Source organism: Colobus angolensis, unplaced genomic scaffold (assembly GCF_000951035.1).
Source record: "Colobus angolensis palliatus isolate OR3802 unplaced genomic scaffold, Cang.pa_1.0 Scaffold78, whole genome shotgun sequence".
Taxonomy (NCBI): Eukaryota; Metazoa; Chordata; class Mammalia; order Primates; family Cercopithecidae; genus Colobus; species Colobus angolensis.
Genome location: NW_012121598.1, coordinates 9,728,663 through 9,751,199, shown reverse-complemented (window position 1 = coordinate 9,751,199; position 22,537 = coordinate 9,728,663). Strand labels below are relative to the sequence as shown.

The window sequence follows — 22,537 nt, the reverse complement described above, 5'->3', positions numbered from 1 at the left end:
CGAGTAGCTGGTACTATAGGCGCCCGCCACTACGCCCGGCTAATTTTTCGTATTTTTAGCAGAGACGGGGTTTCACTGTGTCAGCCAGGATGGTCTCGATTTCCTGACCGTGTGATCTGCCCACCTTGGCCTCTCAAAGTGCTGGGATTACAGGTGTGAGCCACCGCACCCGGCCTATTCTTTTCTTTTACAATAACAAAAATTCCCATGCATTGAAAATGTTTACACAGTTAACCATTTTTCTTTCTTTCTTTCCTTTTTTCTTTTCCTTCCTTCCTTCCTTCCTTCCTTCCTTCCTTCCTTTCTTTCTTTCTTTCCTTTCTTTCTTTCTTTCTTTCTTTCTTTCTTTCTTTCTTTTTTCTTTCTTTCTTTCTTTGTTTCTTTCTTTCTCTCTCTCTCTCTCTCTTTCTTTTGGTATTAGGCTATTGGTTTTTTCCTCAGAATACTTACAGTTTAAATTATTGGCTTCATGCTTTATGTAGTAGCCCCTCTTTAAATTTAAATCTCAAGATCTACTTCTTGCTAAGATCTACTTCTATACAGAAAACAATATTTGGGGTCTAAGGCCTCATTGTGATCAGTTTTAGAAGTTTTGTTCTATTATAATACATTATGATACACTGGTTTCAATTTTGGTTGTGCTATTACCTGTAGAGATAATAGACATCCCATGATAGGAAATAAAAAGAATGCAAAGCTTCTTTCTTTAACAGTTACACAAGTTCTTCTGAAACCTGTGTTTTAGTTTACTTTACCTCCACTCTATGGTACTTTCTGTACATTCAGAATTACATTTCTGACTCTTTCTTACATATTTCATAGTTAAATTAATGGCAATACTATTTAGCTGATGAATTTAGATAGTTACCAGAGTCATCAGCCTCTGCCACGATCCACAGTGTCCCCTCCTTTGCACCTTCCGGGGAATTTTTTCTTTGGTCTACCTGTGGAATTTGCCTCTCTCTTCCCTATTCCTAATATCACACCCCCAATTCAAGTCATTATCTTCATTTGCCTCAATAATTGCACTAATCTATTAGTTTATGTCTTTGTCCCTATTTTTCTCTCTTCTGACACATCTATATTATCACCTAATTTGCCTTTTAAAAACACAGGCCATCATGTTTCTAACTACTGCTTTAAAACCATAAATTGCTTGTCACACATTTATTAGCATATAATAGTTTCAACTCATTAATATGACTACCCTGCTCTGACCATCTGGCCCCAACTTTCATTTCTTTCACCTTCATTCCCCAACCCTTACCATGAATAATCTAGCTATCCCTATTATTTATTATTTCTTGACATGCCTGACGTTCCATATATCTTCTGATCATTTTCCACCTTCCTGTTGTCTCCTCTTCTTAATTTCTACGAGATAATAACCTCTCCCTCTCCCTGGAAAGCACAGCCCAATATCACCTCCCTTTAAGTCTTCTGTTGTATTCAAGGCAGAATTAGCAATGATTAAATACTTGTGAATGATAAAGGCAAAGAGAAGTGCATAGTGACTATAAATGGGTCTGAGCTCACTTAATATGAAGAATTAGTGACAGGATTCGTGCTTTTATACTGTAGAAATTACATAATTTTACTCTTGACACAAGGTCTAACTTAACTGGCACAGCGTTATTGACATTTGCTTTGTAGTTCCAAACTGATGAAAATGAGGGGAATAATATTTTTTCTCTTTAACCAATTTCGTCTAGCATTATACAACATTTCTCCTGACAGGGTTCAGGACGTGCTACCCCAAAATATGGCACCTTGGCAAATAATTGAATATTTCAAGTGGAAGGAATCTGAGAAATGGCACATGCAGTTAGGACTTTGTGATTTTCCCCTGAAGCAAGACATAAAACCTAGAAAGGGTTTTCTGATCTTCCTCTGAAGCAGGAAATAGGATCCTTACATGAGAGGTGCTGCTCCTAAAGCAAAAGCAAAGAAAGAATCATCCTTATCAAAAGGAACGTGAATGAGCAGACCTTGCTGTTTCTCCAAGTTTACTGTATTTATACTTTTCTGGGGGCTTCTATACATGTCCCCACAACTCTCCACTTTTGGTCAAACCTAGCACAAATTATACTCAAATTTAGTCATTTATTCAGGTCTTTATTTCCTTTGAAGGCTTCCGTGTCATATAAAGCTCATGTTAAATAAATTTGTATGCTCTTCTCTTGTTAACGGATCTTGTTATAGTGACTACAGCTGAGGACTCAGAGGATAGAAGGAAAAGATATTCTTTCTCCCCTACACTTCTCTTACATAGCATCTCTTTACTACCTAACAGTATTAATTACATTTACACAGTCTTCTCAATACCTATATATGTATATAATTTTTTTCTCTCCATACTATTTTTTTTTTTTTTTTTTTTTGAGATAGAGTCTCACTCTGTTGCTCAGGCTGGAGTGCAGTGGTGCAATCTCTGCTCACTGCAAGCTCTGCCTCCTGGGTTCAAGCAATTCTCCTGCCTCAGCCTCCCAAGTAGCTGGGATTACAGGCATGTGCCACCACACCCAGCTAATTTTTTGTATTTAGTAGAGACAGGGTTTCACCATGTTGGTTCAGGCTAGTCTGGAGCTCCTGATCTCAGGTGATCCACCTGTCTTGAGCTTCCAGAGTGCTGAGATTACAGGCATGAGCCACCATACCTGGCTGACTCCATCTTTTATGTCTCACTTTCCAGGATAGATCAGATGAAGGTGAATAGCAAATACCATATGACACTAAAAAATCACAACTCATATACGTTCCTCAGCCATTTTCCTTGAAGGACACTTAAGTACTTTTATTTTTTCTATTATCTATTATCTTCATGTGAATTATTTCAACAAATATTCCTCACTCCCTCTGGCAAAATGGCTCTTGGTGGACACCTCCACTATCTGTACTCCAGAACTTCCAGGCAGGTCTGTGTTTTAGACTAAACAAGCTAGGTTAAAAACAAGATTCTGACTGCTTCTAAACATTTATTTTTTTTGCATGTATTTTCAATCTCATGATAAGGGTCCTAAGTAATATAAGCCCAATGAATATGATGACCGAGTCTTTTTATTACAATGTAAACACTCACTCCACGCCAGAATGTAAGACTAGAAGTATTTTCTCTATATATATATACAGACGTGCACACATGAATAAAAATATTAATATCAAGGAACAGAGCTAGCTCTCACATTCATCCACATTTGGGGGTTCAAATAAAAAAGAGTATAATCCTGTATGGAAAGCGTTACCTAAAGAAATATGACTTCAAGACAACCTCAAATAAGAAAAGATTATTGATACATACAGAACTACTCTAGTCCATATTTCCATCAAAATTAGAGTGTGTTGCATCAGTTTCCCTTACTGACTGCCAATTTTATCAATTTGTCTAATAAGGCATTCAATTTTGAAACTTAAATCCAGAAGCTTTACATTTATCAAGTATTTAAGTTCACAACTCTTCTAAAAAATTTAATACAACCTGAATACATATAAATTAGTTTTCAACATTAAATTTTACTTTATTGATATAAAAATAACCCCAGGTAAACAATTTATTTCAAAAGGTTTCATTTGAGCATAAATACTAGCATCATACATTTTGTGGTCCATTAGATTTTATGTAATTAGCATGCAGCATCAAAATTATAAGTGATATAATGAGTGCTTTTTGCTTATAAAAAGGCAAAATTGCTTAGTTATTTTAATTTTTTTATTTAAATGAAGAATAAGATTATATTAGCTTTACAGTACAATATACAAGAAAGAAAGATATTCACACAAAAAACTAAAGAATATCTCTTATAAACATAGATCTTCAACAAAAAATATCAAATTTAATCTCACAATATACAAAATGAATAATACTTTATGATCAAGAGAGGTTTATCCCAAAAATGCAACATTAATTCAGCCTTCAAAAATCAATCAACATAATTTACCTTATTGTTAGACTATGGAAGAAAAATTTTATGATCATCTCAATAGATGCTGAAAAGGTATTTGACAAACTTCAACATTCATTCATGATTTTAAATCCCTCTGAAAGATAGTAACTAAAGTGAACTTTTTTAACCTCATAAAGAGAATCTACAAAACCCTACTGCTAAAATTCTAGTTATGTCTCACACTTGATACTTAAGGATGAAGGCAGTGATGTTGACTCTCAGTATTTCTATATAACATTGTACTGGAGTTCTTAAGTTCTGTTAAAATGCAAGAAAAATACGTAAGAGGCATATAGATAGCAAAGGAAGCAATACAACTCTTCAGAGACAACATGGTTTTCTACATAACAAATGGCATACTAAAACCTGTCTGCGTAGAAAATGTCTAAAAAACTAGTTTAAGAAGCTACAAAATATAAGGTCACAGAATACAAATTCATATATTTCTGTATACTACCAATGAACTATTGGAAATTGAAATTAAAATAACAGTATCATTTATAATAGCATCTGATATGGTTTTGCTCTGTGTCCCTACCCAAATTCCATCTCAAATTGTAATCCCTCCATGTTGAAGGAGGGATCTGTAATCCCCATGGGGGCAGTTTCCTCTATGCTGTTTTCTTATAGTGAGCGAGTGCTCACAAGATCTGATGGTTTTAAAAGTGTTTGCCAGTTCACGCCTGTGCTCTTGTCTCTCTCCTCCTGCCTTGTGAAGAAGCCGCTTGCTTCCCCTCAGCCTTCAACTGTGAGGATGTTTCCTGAGGCTTCCCCCACCATATGGAACTGTGAGTGAACTAAGCCTCTTTCCTTTATAAATTACTCAGTCTCAGGCATCTTTTCTTTTTTTTTTCTTTTTCTTTTTTTTTCAGATGAAGTCTCAGTCTGTCGCCCAGGCTCGGAGTGCGGTGGTGCGACCGTGGCTCACTGCAACCTCCACCTCCTGGGTTCAAGCGATTCTCCTGCCTCAGCCACCTGAGTAGCTGGGACCACAGGCACGCACCTTATAGCAGTGTCAGAATGGACTAATGCAGCATCAAAAGTTATTAAATGCTTAGTTATAAATCTAATATAATATGTATAAGATTTATATGAAGAAAGCTATAAAGTATTGAAAAATGAAATAAGGCCTAAATCAATATATTGTATTTATAGGCTGATACACTCAATAATGTTAGAATTTTATCTTTTCTCAAATTGATTCATAGATTCAATGCAATCTCAATCAAAATTCTAGCAGAATTTCTCGGGAAATTAACAAACTGATTCTAAAATTGACATAGCAAAGTAAAAACACCAGAAGATGAAAAAAAATGTTGTTTTTTTTTTAAAGAAAAAACTTTACTTGTATTTGCAACTTTCTATGAAAATATAATAATTCATACAGAATGTCTTCAAATACAAGAGTGGTTAATTTTCAATAGTGTGTAACAGTATGTCAGGGAAAAAAGGACAGTCTTTTCAACAAGAGATGCTAAAATACTTGAATATCCACAGGCAAAAAAGAAAAAATCTTGACTCATACCTTACAACAAATTAAACATTTAACTCAAAATGGACCATAGATCAAAATGCCAAACCTAAAGCTATAAAACTTTTGAAAGAGAACGTAAAAGAAAATCTTTGTGAGCTTGTATTAGGCAAAACTTGTCTAGATGTAATACAAAAGTGTAACCCATAAAATATTGATAAACTGAACTTCATGAATTAAAATCTGATCTTCAAAAGACATTGCTGGGAAAACAGAAAGGTAAGCCACAGACAAGGAGAAAAAAATTTGCAAAACATGTGTCTGATAAAGGATTTATATCTAGGATATATACATTACACTAAAATCTCAGTAATAGAGAAAAAACATTACCCAATAAAAATGGGCAAATGATTTGAATGACACTGCAGCAGAGAAAAAAATTAGATGAGAAATAAACACATGCTAATAGGCTCAACATTATTAGTCATTAGATACTTGCCCATAAAATTATGATGTGATACTACATGTCTATTAGAATAGCTTAAAGAAACAAAAGGCAAAAGCCCAATACTATTAAGGGCTAGCAAAGATCCAAGTGTAGAGGAGCTGGAACTCTGACACATGGCTTCTGAGAATGGAAAATGTTATAGTTGTTTTGGAAAGCAGTCTGACAAATGACATTTTTTATAGAATTGGAAAAAAATATTCTAAATACACATGGAACCAAGAAAGAACCCAAACATACAAAACAATCTTAAGAAAAAAGAGCCAAGCCAAAGATATCACACTACCTAACTTCAAATTATACTACAAGACTACAGTAACCATAACAGCGTGATACTGGCACCAAGAAAGACACATAGAACAATGGAACAGAACAGAGAGCACAGAAATAAGGCCACAAACCTACAACCCATCTGATCTTTCACAAAGCTGACAAAAGCAACGGGGAAACAACTCCCCATTCAATAAATGATGCTGGGATAACGGGCTAGTCATGCGCAGAAGATTGAAACTGGATCTTTTTCACTATATACAAAAATCAACTCGAGATGAATTAAAGACTTAATGTAAAACCGAAAACGATAAAAACCCAGAAGAACACTTAGAAAATGCCATTCTGGGCATAGGCCCTGGCAAAGATTTTATGATGACCCCAAAAGCAATTGCAACGAAAAGAAAAATTGACAAGTGGAATTTAATTAAACTAAAGAGCTTCTGCACAGCAAAAGAAACTGTCAACAGAGTAAAGGGACAACCTTCAGAAGGGGAGAAAATACTTGCAAAGTATGCATCTGGCAAAGGTCTAATATCCAGGATCTGTAAGAAACTTAAACAAGTCAATATGCAAAAGCAACAGGCAACACCATTAAAAAATGAACAAAGAACATGAACAGAGACTTCTCAAAAAAAGACATACACATGGCCAACAAGCGTGTGAAAAAATGCTCGACACTGCTAATCATTACAGCAATGCAGATCAAAACCACCATGAGATATTACCTCACGTTGGCCAGAATGGCAATCACTGAAAAGTAAAAACATAACAGATGCTGGTGAGGTTGCAGAGGAAAGGGAATGATTATACACTGCTGGTGGGAAACAGCCACTGTGGAAAACAGTTTGGAGATTTCTCAGAGGACTTAAAACAGAACTACCATTCGACTCAGCAATCTCTTTACCAGGCATATAACCAAAAGAAAACAAATCTTTCTACCAAAAAGACACATGCACTTGTATGGTCATCACAGCACTACTCCTAATAAACAAAGACATAGAAGTCAAGCTACAAGCCCATACACAGTGGACTGGATAAGGAAAATGTGTACCATAGGATACTACATAGGTATAAAAAAGAATAAAATCATGTTCTTTGCAACAACATGGATGGAGCTGAAGGTCATTATTGTAAGTGAATTAACTCAGGAACACAAACTTTTAAATATCAGATGTTCTCACTTATAAGTGGGAACTAACCATTGCGTACATATGGATACAAATAAAGGAGCAATAGACATTGGGACCTCCTTGAGGGTGGAGGGTGGGAGGAGAGTATGGATCTAAAAACTACTTATTGGCTACTATGCTTGTAGCTGTTTTGGAAAGCAGTTTTGGCATTTTTCATAGAATTAGAAAAAATTCTAATATATAACTAAGAATTAGATGCTTATCATCTGGGTGATGAAATAATTTGTATATCAACCCCCCATGACTTACAATTTACCCATGTAACAAACCTGCCTATGTACCCACCAAACCTCAAATAAAAGTTAGAAAGAAAAAGCAAAACAAAAACCACCGTTTAAAATAAAACAACAAACTGGAAAAATATAACCAGCTAATATAAAAGACAAAAAGAGAATATTATTAACATAAAAAGAACATATACTATTATTAACCTGTTAAAAATCTATAGAAAAAAATGAAAGAAAAAGTGGCTGAGATGAAAGGAAGTTTAAAAAAAAAACCATCAAAGCCTCATAAACACAAGAAAGGAGCTGTTCACCTTAATAAGGGTAAAAATTTTCTACTTATCAGACTGGAAACAATTTAAAAATTGATGAAAATTCAGGCTTTTTTTTGAAGTTGATTTTCTCATAGTTATCTAATGACTCTCTACAGGCCTTCAGTTCTTCTGCTATACCAATATCTGTGCTGTCCCTATCCCCTTCTCTTCTCTGTGCCCCAGGAGTCCCCTCATTGGCTGCATCATCCTGATGTTAAATGATACCATGGAAAAATCTGCAGCTATTGAAATGATCAAGGCAGAACTATTTCAACTGACATGAATAGATGTCTCTCAGGCAGTATTAGGTGAATAAAGCAAACTGTTGATTAACATATAAGATGATCGTATATTTCATAAAAAAACACTGTGAAAGCAAACATTATTAAATGAATTTCTATGTTTATATGTGTGAAAAAGTTAGCTGGAAGAAAACACACTAAACTACTGAAAATTTATAAAGCTTAGGCTGGGGAGTCATGTTTTTAATTTTTACTGATTTACTTCACAGAAATGATCTAAAAATATTAGAACTCTTATTTTCTACTTCATACAGCCTATGAAGGTGAATATGATTATTTCTGTAATCATAACATTTTTAAAACTCAATTTTGAAGTAGAATCAATGGGAGTTTTACTATATACATGAGTTATTTTAAAAGATGGATAATAATAATTTGTTTCCCACAAAACCGCTATTCAGTTGTTATTATTTCTAATTTAAAAATTGGTGGTCAGGAGTTAAGCCCTGAGATATCTCCAGTAAAGAAGAAACAATATTCAATGAGTATACTAGAACATGAAACAAATCAAAGACAGAATCTGAAATAGAGCCTATGGTTCTTGCCCATGTTTCTTTTTATTTTTTTTTTTTTTTTTTTTTGAGACGGAGTCTCGCTCTGTCCCCCAGGCTGGAGTGCAGTGGCCGGATCTCAGCTCACTGCAAGCTCCGCCTCCCGGGTTCACGCCATTCTCCTGCCTCAGCCTCCCGAGTAGGAGTAGCTGGGACTACAGGTGCCTGCCACCACGCCCGGCTGTTTTTTTCTATTTTTTTAGTAGAGACGGGGTTTCACTGTGTCAGCCAGGATGGTCTCGATCTCCTGACCTTGTGATCTGCCCGTCTCGGCCTCCCACAGTGCTGAGATTACAGGCCTGAGCCACTGAGACTGGCCCTCTCCATACTATTTAAACCATTTTAGCAGCCGGAATATAACAAAGTAACATTTACAAAGCTAACAGTTTCCCAAACAATTCTTTACTGTTTTCTGCCTTGTGGATATAGGGGAGAAAAATGAACAATTATGAGTAAAATACAGTAGGTGAAAGAAGAAAGTCGGTTCTGGAAATGAAAGGAGAAATACTCCATTTTCCTGACAACATAGATTTTATCAATTTCTGAGAAACTAATGGCTATATTTTAAGTTTCTAATTTTTAAGGGACTAGAAAATAATATTTTCATAATAGTGTTTTTTCACTGTGTCCAACTTGCCTTTGTAGACTTATAAATATGTAATCTCATTTTGACACTAAATTTTTATTTGCTTTTTCTATGCTGTAGTCCCAATATCAAATCATTATTTAAAAGGCAGAGTTGTTTTTTTCTGACACATTTCACAATTGAATATGTCTGCCTTTTGGTGGGGGCTAGCTAAGGAGTCTATACCATCTGCATATTTGCTAGAGGCTTACTTTCCAAAATTTAACACATTTTTGGCTATTTCTTCTGCCTAATACCTAGCAGTATAATATAGAAGTTAAATAGCAATGCATTCCAAAAGACAACGATTTCATTTCTCCTCTGCTACTTAGCTAATTTACCCAGTGGAGCAGTGAGTAATCTCTTCAAAACTCAATTTTCTCACTTGTCAAATGGGGATGATATTAATTGTGTAACTTGGGACTGTTTCTAGGGCTGTTGTGAGGATTAAATGAGATTTTACATGTAAATATTTTGCTTAGTCACTGACACACAGTGAGTACCCAATAAATGTTTCCTGCTGATAATGATGAAATTATAAGTATAAATGAGTCAGACAGGAAAATATTTAGATTCCATTGATTTCTAATGTAAAAATAATCACATAAAGTGAATGAAAATTTATATTTGTATTTACCAGGTGTTTAGTCCGTAGGAGAAAATTTGTTAATAAAGTTAATAGCAATAAACTTGATTTAGGAGAATGTTTATGTACTCACAGGACTAAATGGTTTTATGAACTTCAGAAATATTGAGCTATACACTAACAATTCATACATTAACTACAAATGAATTCCAAGCTACGATAGAAACAAAACTGAAAGAGGTTTACCTTTCCACAACCATTTCATAACTTTGTAGAAGTTGTCATACATACTTAAAAGTTAAAAGAAGTACACATAAATATGGTATATTAAACATTCCTACTTACTGTATATATTTAAATTAGCCTTTCTCACACTAGTCTGAATTCATGAGGTTTTCTTGTGCACAAATTAAATTCTCTAAGGTATAGCTCCACCTCTTCTTCATTTTCAATGCAGTCATAGCTTAACTTAATCTACCATTATAAAGAGGAGGTTTAATGAAATAACTGATCCATTCCACCATTATTTGACTGTCTCCTGTTTTTAATTTGCAGCAATTAATTAACAAAGCACAAATGTTTTAAATCTTGAATCTTATGAGACACAACAATTTAATAACCCACTTTATTATCTTGCAAATTTCTTAGTGAAATGAGGAAAACATAATCTGCCACTGCCAAATTTGATAATACTGATTCATCAGTCACAATGGATAAAATTAGAATCCATTAAAGGTGAAGTATTATTTTGATATGAAAAGTTTGTCTTTGAAGAAAAGTATGTTAATTATTACAAATTAGTAAGCAATGGTTCCCTGTTCCTGCCTGTCATGTATGCATCTGAAATTTCTTTGTCATAGCTAGAACTTAAGAGACAGTTTGTTGTGCCCTTTTTACATTATGAAACATATTAAGCCTTTGTTAGTATGCTCTGCACTTAAGACACTTGACATGCATTTAGTGCAATTAACTGCAATTATCATGAACGTAGTGAACAACTAAGCATAAATTTTATTAAGCAGGACTCTACTCGTAAATTACAAGCCATCCTTACAAATTAATGCTGTGGTAGAAATTTTTCCTTTTGTACTTAGGTTCTCTTGTACCATAAAGCAAATTGATCATAAGTGCCATTTGAAGCCAATCACCCTTTTTATCTTTTTGCTTTCTCTTTGTTTCATTTATAACCTAAGGCATTATTTTAATGAACTCAGATCTTTAAGTATATATTTAATTTTAACATGAAAAACAAAATTGTGAATGGATCTATGTAAACTTTTTTTTTTTTTTGAGACAGGTTCTCACTCTGTTGCTCAGGCTGTTGCTGAGTGTTGCCTTGGCTCACTGCAGCCTCCACCTCCTGGGCTCAAGCAGGTCCTTCTGCCTCAGCCTCCCTAATAGCTGGGACTGCCAGCGTGTGGCAAAATGCCTGGCTAATTTTTATATTTTTTTATGTAGAGACGGGGTCTCACTATGTACTGATCTCAAACTCCTGGCCTCAAGAAATCCTCTTGCCTCAGGTTCCCAAAGTGCTGGGATTACAGGCATGAACCATTGCTCCTGGCTTCCACTTTTTAAAAGTTTTTATTTATTTATGTCAGAGACAGGATCTTGCTCTGTCACCCAGGCTGGAGTGCAGTGGTCTAATCATAGCTCACTTCAGCCTTGAACTCCTGGGATCAAGAGACCCACCTGCCTCATCCTTCCAAGTAGCTGGGACTACCAGCATGAACCCAGCTCTAAGTTAACTGTTGAAATCAGCATCATATAAGACAATTAAAATACCACCTGGCAGTATCACAAAGGAGTTGGAGATGGCCAGAGACAGCCTAAATAACTTGTGTAATGTGCACGGGATAAATAGTCAACAGAATTTACTGAGTTTAGATAACTCTTTCTCAAGCTGCAAGACCTGGTACAAGCAAGTCCTCATGTTCATATTGCAGGGCAGGTGGAGCACCTATTCAACGCAGGCATTAGGGTGGGTACCTTCTGTGCATTATCACTACAAATCCTGCTATAGTCTCATGAGAGTTAAGTTATGCCTCCTAATTTCTAAAGCATTGAAAGCCTAAAAGATGTTGCAATCAGATCCAGATTAATCATTAAAATATCAGAAATGTTTGGAAGGATTAATGCTCATCATCTTATTTAAGGGATCCTTTTGTTAACATTAACTCTTTTGTTATTTCAAAGGGTTGCTTACATTTTGATTCTGCCTATTACTAGATATGTGATTTTGTGCATTAGTCCCCTCTATTCTTAAGTTTCATAATCTGCAATTTGGGGATGATAATGGTACTGATATCATTAGAATAAATTTAGGATTAAACATTAAACTGTAAAAATGTTAGAATAGTGCCTGGCTCCAGTTAATTCCCCATGGTTCCCTATATAATGATTATGATATTTATAACACAATAAATGTCTAGTTGTGTTCAAATCTTTCAGCAAGCATGACAAACCTTGAAAAATTCAAGATCAACTCTTTTTCACCTCTCTGATATGTGGTCAGGAGGCAGAAAAGTGAAATCTTCAGAGGTGTTTAAATTAATATTAATTCTTAGTAAGCATTCTTTGACAGTACTCTTGTGCACTTAGAAAAGTATTTGAATTATGTCCACATAATGTAATATTTTGGGAAACTGCAGAGAAACACACTTGATCTGTTTTAAAATTCAAAATGGCTATGATAGACATGCATAACAATTTTTTAAATTACTTTTGAAATTTTACTTTATATCTTTAGTGTCAGGTAGATTTTTATAACAGATCTGTGGTTTTTTTTGCTATCTATTCTGCCCACTATGAACTCTAGGTCTGCAAAACCGATCTCTTGTAGGAAATAAACCATTTGCCTAGATTCTAAGAATTCAAATTAAAGTTTTTTTTTTTTTTTTACATTTCAACAGCAAACAAACTGCAACTATATTGGAATACATGTGTCATTCCATATAATATTATGTTGGATTAGTTATGCTACTTTGGTTCCAAAAATCAGAGGCTCAAGTAACTACAAATAATTAAAAAGTAATTTTTGTAAGGATACTTTGAGTAATGGAGAAACAAGACTAAATTCCATTACCACATTTTACTGGAACCCAAGAAAAACCGAACTCTGTCTACTGGAGTCAAACAGCCCCTGGAGTCAGGCTTTAGGGAGCCTCAGACAAGACAGACAATATGCTCCTTCAGGGTTTAAGGCAGCGCTGAGGAGTGCGTTGAATGACCGCAGACAGGGATCTTCACGCACAAAGTCCTCCAGTATGTGACTCTGCTATTCTTGTATCTGCTTTTCCTTCTAAGTATCCTTTCCCTCCACTCACTGCCAACTACCTTCTTCTCTCTCAGTGCTATCTTCATTCCTGTTTATACTTCATTTTGACTTATTCTTAATTGTGGATCACCGACTACAGTTATCTCCAAATTCGTAAACTTTCAGTGTCTATTCTCCCTGTCAGTTGACTCATTCTCAGGATTTCTTGGTACAGTTCCAGAGAGGGAACCTAGTTTCTCTTTTCTCATAAGGCTGCGTCAACAAGGGTGTGTAGGAGGAGTTTAATCACAGAATGAGACTCCTGATTAATTTCACACATATCTCTTTTAGAAATTAAATATTTGTGACTCTAGCCTTGCATGGTGCCTGGCATATATTAAGGGTTCAATACATATTTATTAAATTGAAATGAAATTGTTAATGAAAAATGATAAAAGTTCAATAGAGCAGAAAATAAAAGAATGAGATAAAATACTTTAGGTTAAAAGAAAGAATTAAATATTTACCTTATCTTTCCTATATTTACTATATATCAGGGTAACCAAGTAAGAAACCCTAATTTATGAAAGAAAATTCTTCTTTATAAAAAATTCTAACGAATAAATGTTGAAGAAATGATAACTTTATAAAACCACCATTTTGTCATCCCTCATGGAATAGCAAATTCTGAAGTGATCATAAATAAATGAAACCATTAGAGGAAAGGTTGATGAAGAAATTTTCAATGAAGAAATAAGGCTGTCAGCACTAATCAAATGTTAACATCACTACAAGGGAATAACCAGATAATGTCCTACCTGATGTGACATAGTATGAAGTGAACACAGTCACTTGTGAAGTGTTCTTAAAAAAATGAATCTGAAATGTTCAGCTATGGAGAGTATTGATTATGAAGGAACAAGTTAAATAGCACCACAAGGAGGCAAATGGAATAACCCAGAAAGTGGCATATTCTAAAGGATAGTGAACATAGCTTCTTTCAGAAGTCAATAGTATACATAAAACAAAAGAGACGGGGGACTTAACTAGTATGAAAGAGACTTGGAATACATAATAACCATATGTAATGCTTATACCTTATTTGGATCCTGATTGAGACAAAACAATGTAAAAAAATAACTTCTTTAAAGAAAATCAGAAGCACTTGATTATGGAATAGGGATTTCACAATACCAGGCAATTACTGTTAATGTTGTTAGTTGTGATGTACAAAAGAAAGTCCTGATTTTTAGGGATAAATGCTGAACTAAGAAGGGATGAAATGATAGGATGTCTGAAGTTTAAGATAATTCACCCAAAAGAAAAAGAAAGTGAAAACTCAAGAGTGTAGATGAAGAAAATATCACAAAATTTTGATAATTGTTGAATTTGAATGAAGGCTATACAGAACTCTACTGCATAGTCTCTGTACTTTATTATATGATTAACACTTTCATAACAATTTCTTAAATATAAAAGTAATTTAGGGAACCCATAGTGTAAGCAAACAGATCAATAACTTTAATACTCTGAACATTATTTCCAAAATAGAACAAAAGGCAAATCCTAATCAAAGTAGCTTAAACCTAAACTTCCTCAATTCAGCAAATAAAATACACTATCTTTAAAAACATCCAATTTGAAACTAATGTTCTGGCTCATCACATAACCCTGAGAGGGGAAAAATAAGCAAATTTTATCCTTGTAAATGGAAAAGACAATCTTTCAAAATTGGTCCATTTTCTACTCAATACATTGAGATACTTTCTGCTATCTACACTTACTGCAGAGAGAAAATGAGTTGAAACTTCACTGTATGTATACTTTTGGAGAAAACTAAAAGAAATTACATATTATAGTACAATGCATGCAAACAAATGAGATAGCAGAATGGATGAAACATATTTCTGCTTATGTTTTGGTATGCAGAACAAAAATAAAGTAATATGAAGTCACAATAGTTTCAGTAAAATGAGTACAATTTTCTGAATATTTAGAAATAATTAAGATTTCTTACTTTTAGGCATATATAGCTAAACTTCTCTATATTATGTATTTAATTGATGTCAATCTTAAGGATTTCCGTATATATGTATACAACTCTCTGTTGCATATAATGCTTGGAAGTCACACAGATAACCAAATCTCTGTGTATCAAAATATAAGTCACTGTGAGCTTCTTTAAATTGATACTTCCTCCTGTATTTCTTATCTCCAATAATGATGCCCCCATAAATATAACATTTCCATTGTCTCTGCTTCCTTAACACTCTACTCAATGCATTTAGTCATAAAGATCTTTTGATTTATTTCACAAACCTGACCTTAACTCTCCATCATCTTACACAAGGCTTTCATATATTCTCACTGGATTACTTACTGTGATAGCCATTTAACATTTATCTTCACTAACAGAAGAAAGATAATAATAAAAGAATGAGAAAAAAATTAATTTAAAACAAAAAACAAAACATTGAATAAAATCAAAAGCTGTTTTTTAAGACCAGTAAAATTTATAAATATTCAGCCAGTTGGACAGCACAAAAGAGAGAAGACACAAAATATAAATATTAAGGATGAGAGATAGGAAAAATCAGTTCAGATTTAGCAGACATAAAAAGGATAATAATAGACTGGCATAAACAACTACATGATGGAGAAATCTCACTACTTAGATTAAATGGAAAATTTCCTTGAAGATACAAACTACAAAAACCTAAACTGAACAAATAGGTAAACTAAACAGCCCTATATCTAATGAAGAAATAACATTTTTAGTTTAAAAACCTCCTACAATGAAACTCTAAGCCCAGATTATTTTTCCAGTAAGTTCTATCAAAAACTAAGAAAAGAAAATGTCAAATTTTATAAAAACTCTTTTGGCAAATCATACTGGAGGAAACACTGTCTAACTCATTCTATAAAGTCATCGTTACATTGATATAAAAACCAGTTAAAGACACTGTAAGAAAATAAAACCATAGAGCAATTCACATAAACACAAAGGAAAAAATACTTAACAAAATGTTATCAATAAAATATAATAATATATGGGAAAGACTATATATCAAGACCATGTGGAGATTGTTCCAGGAATGCAAGGTTGGTTTAAAGTTAAACATTCCTTAGTATAATTCACCATACTGATGGTTGAAAAGCAAAATTGTGTGATTACCCTATTATGAGCAGAAAAGATATTTGACAAAATCCAACACCCTTTCATGATAAAAACTTTCAGAGTAATAAGGACAGAACAGAACTTCCTCAACTTGATAAAGAATTATCCAAGAAAAAAATTTAGTTAACATGATATTCAATGGTAAAAGTCTCTATGCTTTCCTTGTGAGATTAGGAATAAGGCGAGAATGTCTGCTCTTCCCTAATTTTAGTCAACATTGTCCTGAAGATTTTAGCCAGAGCAATAAGGCAAGAAAAATAATAAAATACATCCAAATTGGAAAGATATAAAGTAAAACCATCTTTATTTTAGACAAGAATATAATGTATTTAAATAATCACAAGGAACCTACAAAAAAGTAAATTTAGGAAGGCTGAAGATATATATTTTTGTATCTATGTACTACTAACAAAGAATGGGAAATTGGAATTAAAAATACCATTTAAGATAGTAATAAAAATACTTAGAAATCAATTAACAAAGAATATGCAACACCTTTTCACTAAAGTAAAAAATTAAATAAGACCTTAATGCATATACGTACCATGTTAATGGATTATAAAATTCTATATTGCTGTTTTCATTTCTCCCCAATAGATTTATATATTTAATGCAATATCAATCAAAAGTCCAGCAGACATTTTTCTTGTAGAAACTGATGAACTGATACAAATTTAAATGGAATTGCAAAGGAGCTAGAAGAGCCAAACAATTTTCAAAAATATAAATAAAGTTGAATAAATTTTACTACAATATTTCAAGATATGTTAGAAAATGATAGTCATGAAGACGTGCAGTACTGCTGTAATTACGGATAGATAGATCCGTACGGATCTATAATCCGTACGGATTATAGATCAATGGAACAGAATACAAAGAACTTCAGAATTAACCTCTTACATATATAGTCAATTGAGTTTTCACCAAGGTGCCAAAGCAATTCAATGAGGAAAGAATAATTTTCAACAAGTAGAGATAAAAAATAGATAACCATATGAAAATGATCCCAAAGAAAGTTAAACTTGATTATCACACCAATTAACAAGTAAAAATTAGCTTGAAATGAAGTATAGACTTAAATATAAGATGTCTAGAAGAAAACTATGGTGTTGCAAACTGACTGCAGATTTCAAGGATTTCTAAAATATAAATTTTTAAAAGCTTAAACTATAAAAGAAACTGATCAAAAAATTGGACTATTCCATCAAAATTTAAAAAATGTGCAATAACTGTGCTCTTCAGAAGGCACTAGTAAGATAATGGAAAAGAAAGTTACAAACTAGAAGCATATATTGCAACATTTATTTCTGATGATAGAGTTTTATCTAGTACAGACCTTTGCAACTCAACAATAATAAGATAAACATCCTAATTTGGAAATGGGAAAATGATTTTAACAGAAGTTTCACCAAAGAAGATATATGAATTTCAAATATGCAGATAAAAATATGGTATCACTAGGATTCAGAAAGTGCAAATCAAAATCATAGTTAGATCATATATGCCTATTAGGATAGGTAAAATTAAAAGATTTATCAAACCAATTATTGGTATAGTATAGCCACTTTGGAAAGCAGTTTGGCAGTTTTAATATTAAATACATACTTACCACATAACTCAAGGGAAATAAAAGAGTATGTCTATAGAAAGACCTGTAAACAAATATTTACAGCAACCTAATCTTGAAAAAATACAAATTTTAACAGATGAATGTATAAACATATTGTGGTATATATGTACAAGGGAATACTACTCAAAAATAAAAAGAAACATACAATAACATGGGTGAATCTCAAAATAGTTGTAATGAATAAAAGCAGCTGGACAAAAGAATGGAGAGAATCTATGAATACATTTACACATAATGATAACATTTCCAAACTAATTCATAGTACTAGAAAGCAGATAAGGAGTTGCCTGGGGATGGTGGAGGAGTAGATGAATTATAAAAGTGGATGAACTATTGGGGTAATGGCTATCTTCATTATTTTGAAAATAGTGATAATTCTGTGGTTAAATACATATGCCAGAACTATTCAAATTATACTATTTAAGTACATGAAATTTTATTATATTCAATTATACCTCAATAAACCTGTAAGAAAGAGAAAGAGACAGAAACTGAGACCTAAATCTGAAAGCACTCTACTTGATATTATTTAGTTTTAATGAAATATTGAAATTTCTAAAACATCTAAAATTTATTATAATTTTAAAAATTGAGAAAATATTATTTAAATAAATACTGTATTTCACTAATAAATCAACAACATGGGAACAGACAGAACAGATACTGACTACATGTATAAATTTACTTTAATTTATTAATTCATTCAACACATATGTATGCCTGAATACACATTAGTCAACAAAATAGAAGTCTTTTCCCTCATGCTTATATTCTACTGTTACTGTAAACTTGTTATCAAATTTGAATAAGCAAAAGCCTACAATGATTTCTCAAACTCATGATAACAATAAGAACTTCACTAAATGATCTGAATCAATAATTATGCACTACATTGAAAGATATTTTAAAATGTCCTATGTTTTAAAATCATTAAATTCACTTGCCTTTGCCTCTAAAACAAAACCCAAGCTACTTTTAACATGTCCTTCACATATTGATCTGGGCCTTCATTGTTAGTGACCATAAGATACAATAACAGGGATTGTTTATTAATATTGCAGATTTCTGTGTCAATTTCAGGTTTTCTGAATCCATAGATTTGGGATGGGGCTCAAGATCTGCAAATCCAACTAGTAGTCCATGTGATCCTTACCCTAGTGGTCTGGAATTTTTACTTTGTGAAATCCTGCATTAGTTTAAGTAACCAAGGAGATGATTAATGAAGCATAAATGTGACGATACAGTATTCAAACAAAGAAACAGATATAAATGAAAATCTCACCACATTATACGAATGCAACATTGGCCACCAGGACCCCATCTCAGTCTCCAGATGAGTTCACTTACAGCATTTATTAAGTGAGAAATTAAATTGAATGATCTTCAGTATGCAAAAAAAGCTTTGCAGTATCCTTAAAATCTGACCAAACACAATAATAAATAATGGATTCCAAATAGAGGAAGGCATTTAGTTTTTTCAGGGACAAGTTTTCAAAGGAAAAAAGTGGACTTAAACTCTGACATTAAAAACAAAATTAAAACCAAAACCAAAACCAATTCTCTCCCCATATGTCATTGCTAATTTTTATAACTTAGTAGGCTTAATTTAGTTCATAATTATAAATATATTTTTGCCATAAATATTATTTATTCCAGTTCCTTTACTACAGTTACATATAATCAACTAAAATCTTTGTATATATTTTGAGGTACATGACTAAAAATAAATCATGGATATTTTAATTTCTTCCATGATGTTATAATGTATTTTACTGGTCATATCCTGATTGAGGATACTTGGTAAACATAAGAAATTTCTTTGATTATTAAAGCCAAAGTTTCTTCATAGAACTGAATTTGTGTTTCTCAGCAGATGTTTGTTTTCATCCAGCATCCATTTATAAAATGGCCTATCCCAGTCCAAGGACACAGTCTTGAAACAAGTTGTCAGTCTCCCAATCTTTCAGAAATCTACTCTGTCCTGAAGAAAGGTCCAAAGAGTAAATCAGAAAACAATTCTATTCCACAAAGTTGTCAGAGACCTGGGAAGTACTTCTCAGGACCCATGATGAGATGATGACATGTTATAGATTAAGAGAAGATCTTCTAGTCCTAACAGAAGAGAATAAAAGAGCAAAGTCTGTACAGAGATTGAAACACTAAGGCCTTCAGGAAGAAAAGGTGGATATGAGAATTAGGTTTGGGGAAAAAGGGAGAAGAAAGTGAAAGGGCAAACTTAATGTAATGATGATTGTACACCAAAAATAGGACCACTTTCTCCACAATTAGGAATTGAGGGACTGTTGAAAATGGGTGGTGAACAGTAAGCAGAAAAGGATGAAGATTGAAATACTTAAATGTATTTCTTCTTTAATTAAAATTTTAATTGGAGTCAACATAAACAATGACCCTAATAGTCTTGACCAGTATAGAGGATAAGAATACCGAACACATTTATCCGTAGTAAGTCTGAGTCTACTTCACTGTTCTACTTTACTGTTTGTCTATTTCTGCTATCTTTGCTACCCATAGCATTTCAGGTCTAACTAATATTGTCAAGACAATCCTCTTCATTAACCAGATTGCAAGTGCCTAGCTGGTAGTCTGATGTTATATTTGCTTTTATGGTCTTTAATATGTGGGTGTAAAATAAAATCTAAATATGCAATATTAAAGTTGGATTGGATCTTGGAAATCATCTAATAATTACACCTTTATTTTAGTTGGGAGGGAACTGAGACCCAAGGAAATTAGATAATTTGCCTAAGGTCACACAGCTAGTGGCATTTTGATAAAATGAGGATTTTTACAGTCTCTTCTAGAACAGTCATGAATTTTAATTCATCTATATTGTCTTAGAGGCATGAACTTTAGATTATAATTTGTGAAAATTGACTTGCTTTATTAAATATTTTATTAAATTTGTTAAATCAATTTGCATAGCTATTTTGAAAGCAGGTTTTGTGCCAAATGTTTATTATTAAAAAGCCACAATGCAATATGTTTAATACTAGCTCTTCAAAATTATTTTTAGTTTTGGGGAGTGCACTTTTTTTTCTTTTGAGACAATGGTATAGTTATGAAAGGATCCAGAGGAAAAGTTTTACATTACATAAAAATCAAATCTTGGAAAATATTTTTCTCTATATCCACAGATTCATACTCCATGGAGCTCAAATTAAAAATTTATAATATCATTTAATTGATATTTGCTGATAAAAGTTGAAAAATACCATTTTCTATAGCTTAATTATGGAAAAGTTTACTATTGTCATCAGAGTATGTTGCACTTAAAATATGTATTAGTTTAACTTCAGTGGAATAAAATCTATTCATTTCCAAAACATTGTACTTACTGATTCAGGACAGGTGTGTAGGCAGTTTTATCCTCATCAATAATAGTGACCATCAGTGTAATAAGTTGGGGCCAAAAATCCAAATTCTTGGTGGTTGGTCCCTGATCTTCACGAGGAATGTCCTGTTTCTTACTCTGCTCACAAATTCACGCAACATGCAAAAGAAAGCGTTAAATGGGATGACTTTAGTTAGATGTCACTGTCAAATAGAATATCAAAGAAAAATGATTATTGAAATGAAACTTTTAGATTATGGGAGTTAAAGCTGTTAAACTCAGGTTTCTTTTCTTCATTAAATGGCATCCCACAGAATAAACTCACAGTGGCCAGGCTTGTATTTCCAATCACTTTTTAAATTTTGGTTTAACTTCCATTGCTTTTTTTATTGTTGTTGTTGTTCTGGATTGGAGGTTTTTCCTCCCTCTGATGATTATAGTTCTGACCTTAAGAATTATTATTAGAGAAATTACGCCTTTAATGTGCCTTCTTCCAAGGATGAAAATTGAATTTTGTGTGTGCAAAGGTGTTTGTTTGTGTGTGTGTGTGTGTGTGCAAGTGTGTGTGCATAAAATTTATCTTGTCTAAATATTTTGCTCAAAGTTACATCAGTAGTAAGTATGCAGAACCGACAGCTGCCCGGTTGCAAACTCAGTACTGTTAAATCCCACAATACATATGCAACATTAATGACTTAAACTCCCCCTTCTTACCCACAAATGTATCTAGATAACCAAAATTTTGTGTTTGCCTTTTTCTCTTTTTTCCTTTTTTAAAAACATCTTGGAATCTTTCTCAATTTACCACTCTCCTCAAAATCTTCAACTCTCATTCTAGAAAGCAGAATGTGACATAGGATGATCTAGATTTACTTTGAGGTTAACAGAGTACAATAACAATCTTGAATGTTCCACGTATGAATTTCATACTCAACATATGCAATTCTTTACATCATATAGATAAGTTAATTTGCTCATTTATTTTGGTGGGTGTTCCTTTAGAGCACTTCTTTTACATTTACTTGTTAAAACTGGGTTAAAAAATAGGCAGAGATAGAAAGTCCGGCATGAGGAGGTAACCGCTTGAGCTAACTCATTCATACAGCCAACAGACACATGAAAAAATGCTCATCATCACT

General features: G+C 33.1%; 1 protein-coding gene across 1 annotated transcript in view; it reads right to left on the bottom strand.

Moving 5' to 3' along the window:
- UNC13C (unc-13 homolog C (C. elegans)) overlaps positions 1 to 22,537 on the bottom strand; it is a 408,420-nt gene that overhangs the window by 224,508 nt on the left and 161,375 nt on the right. The window contains exon 11 of the mRNA XM_011928645.1: positions 21,403 to 21,536. Coding sequence (XP_011784035.1) covers positions 21,403 to 21,536 — 134 coding nt within the window. The remainder of the gene's footprint in view (positions 1 to 21,402; positions 21,537 to 22,537) is intronic.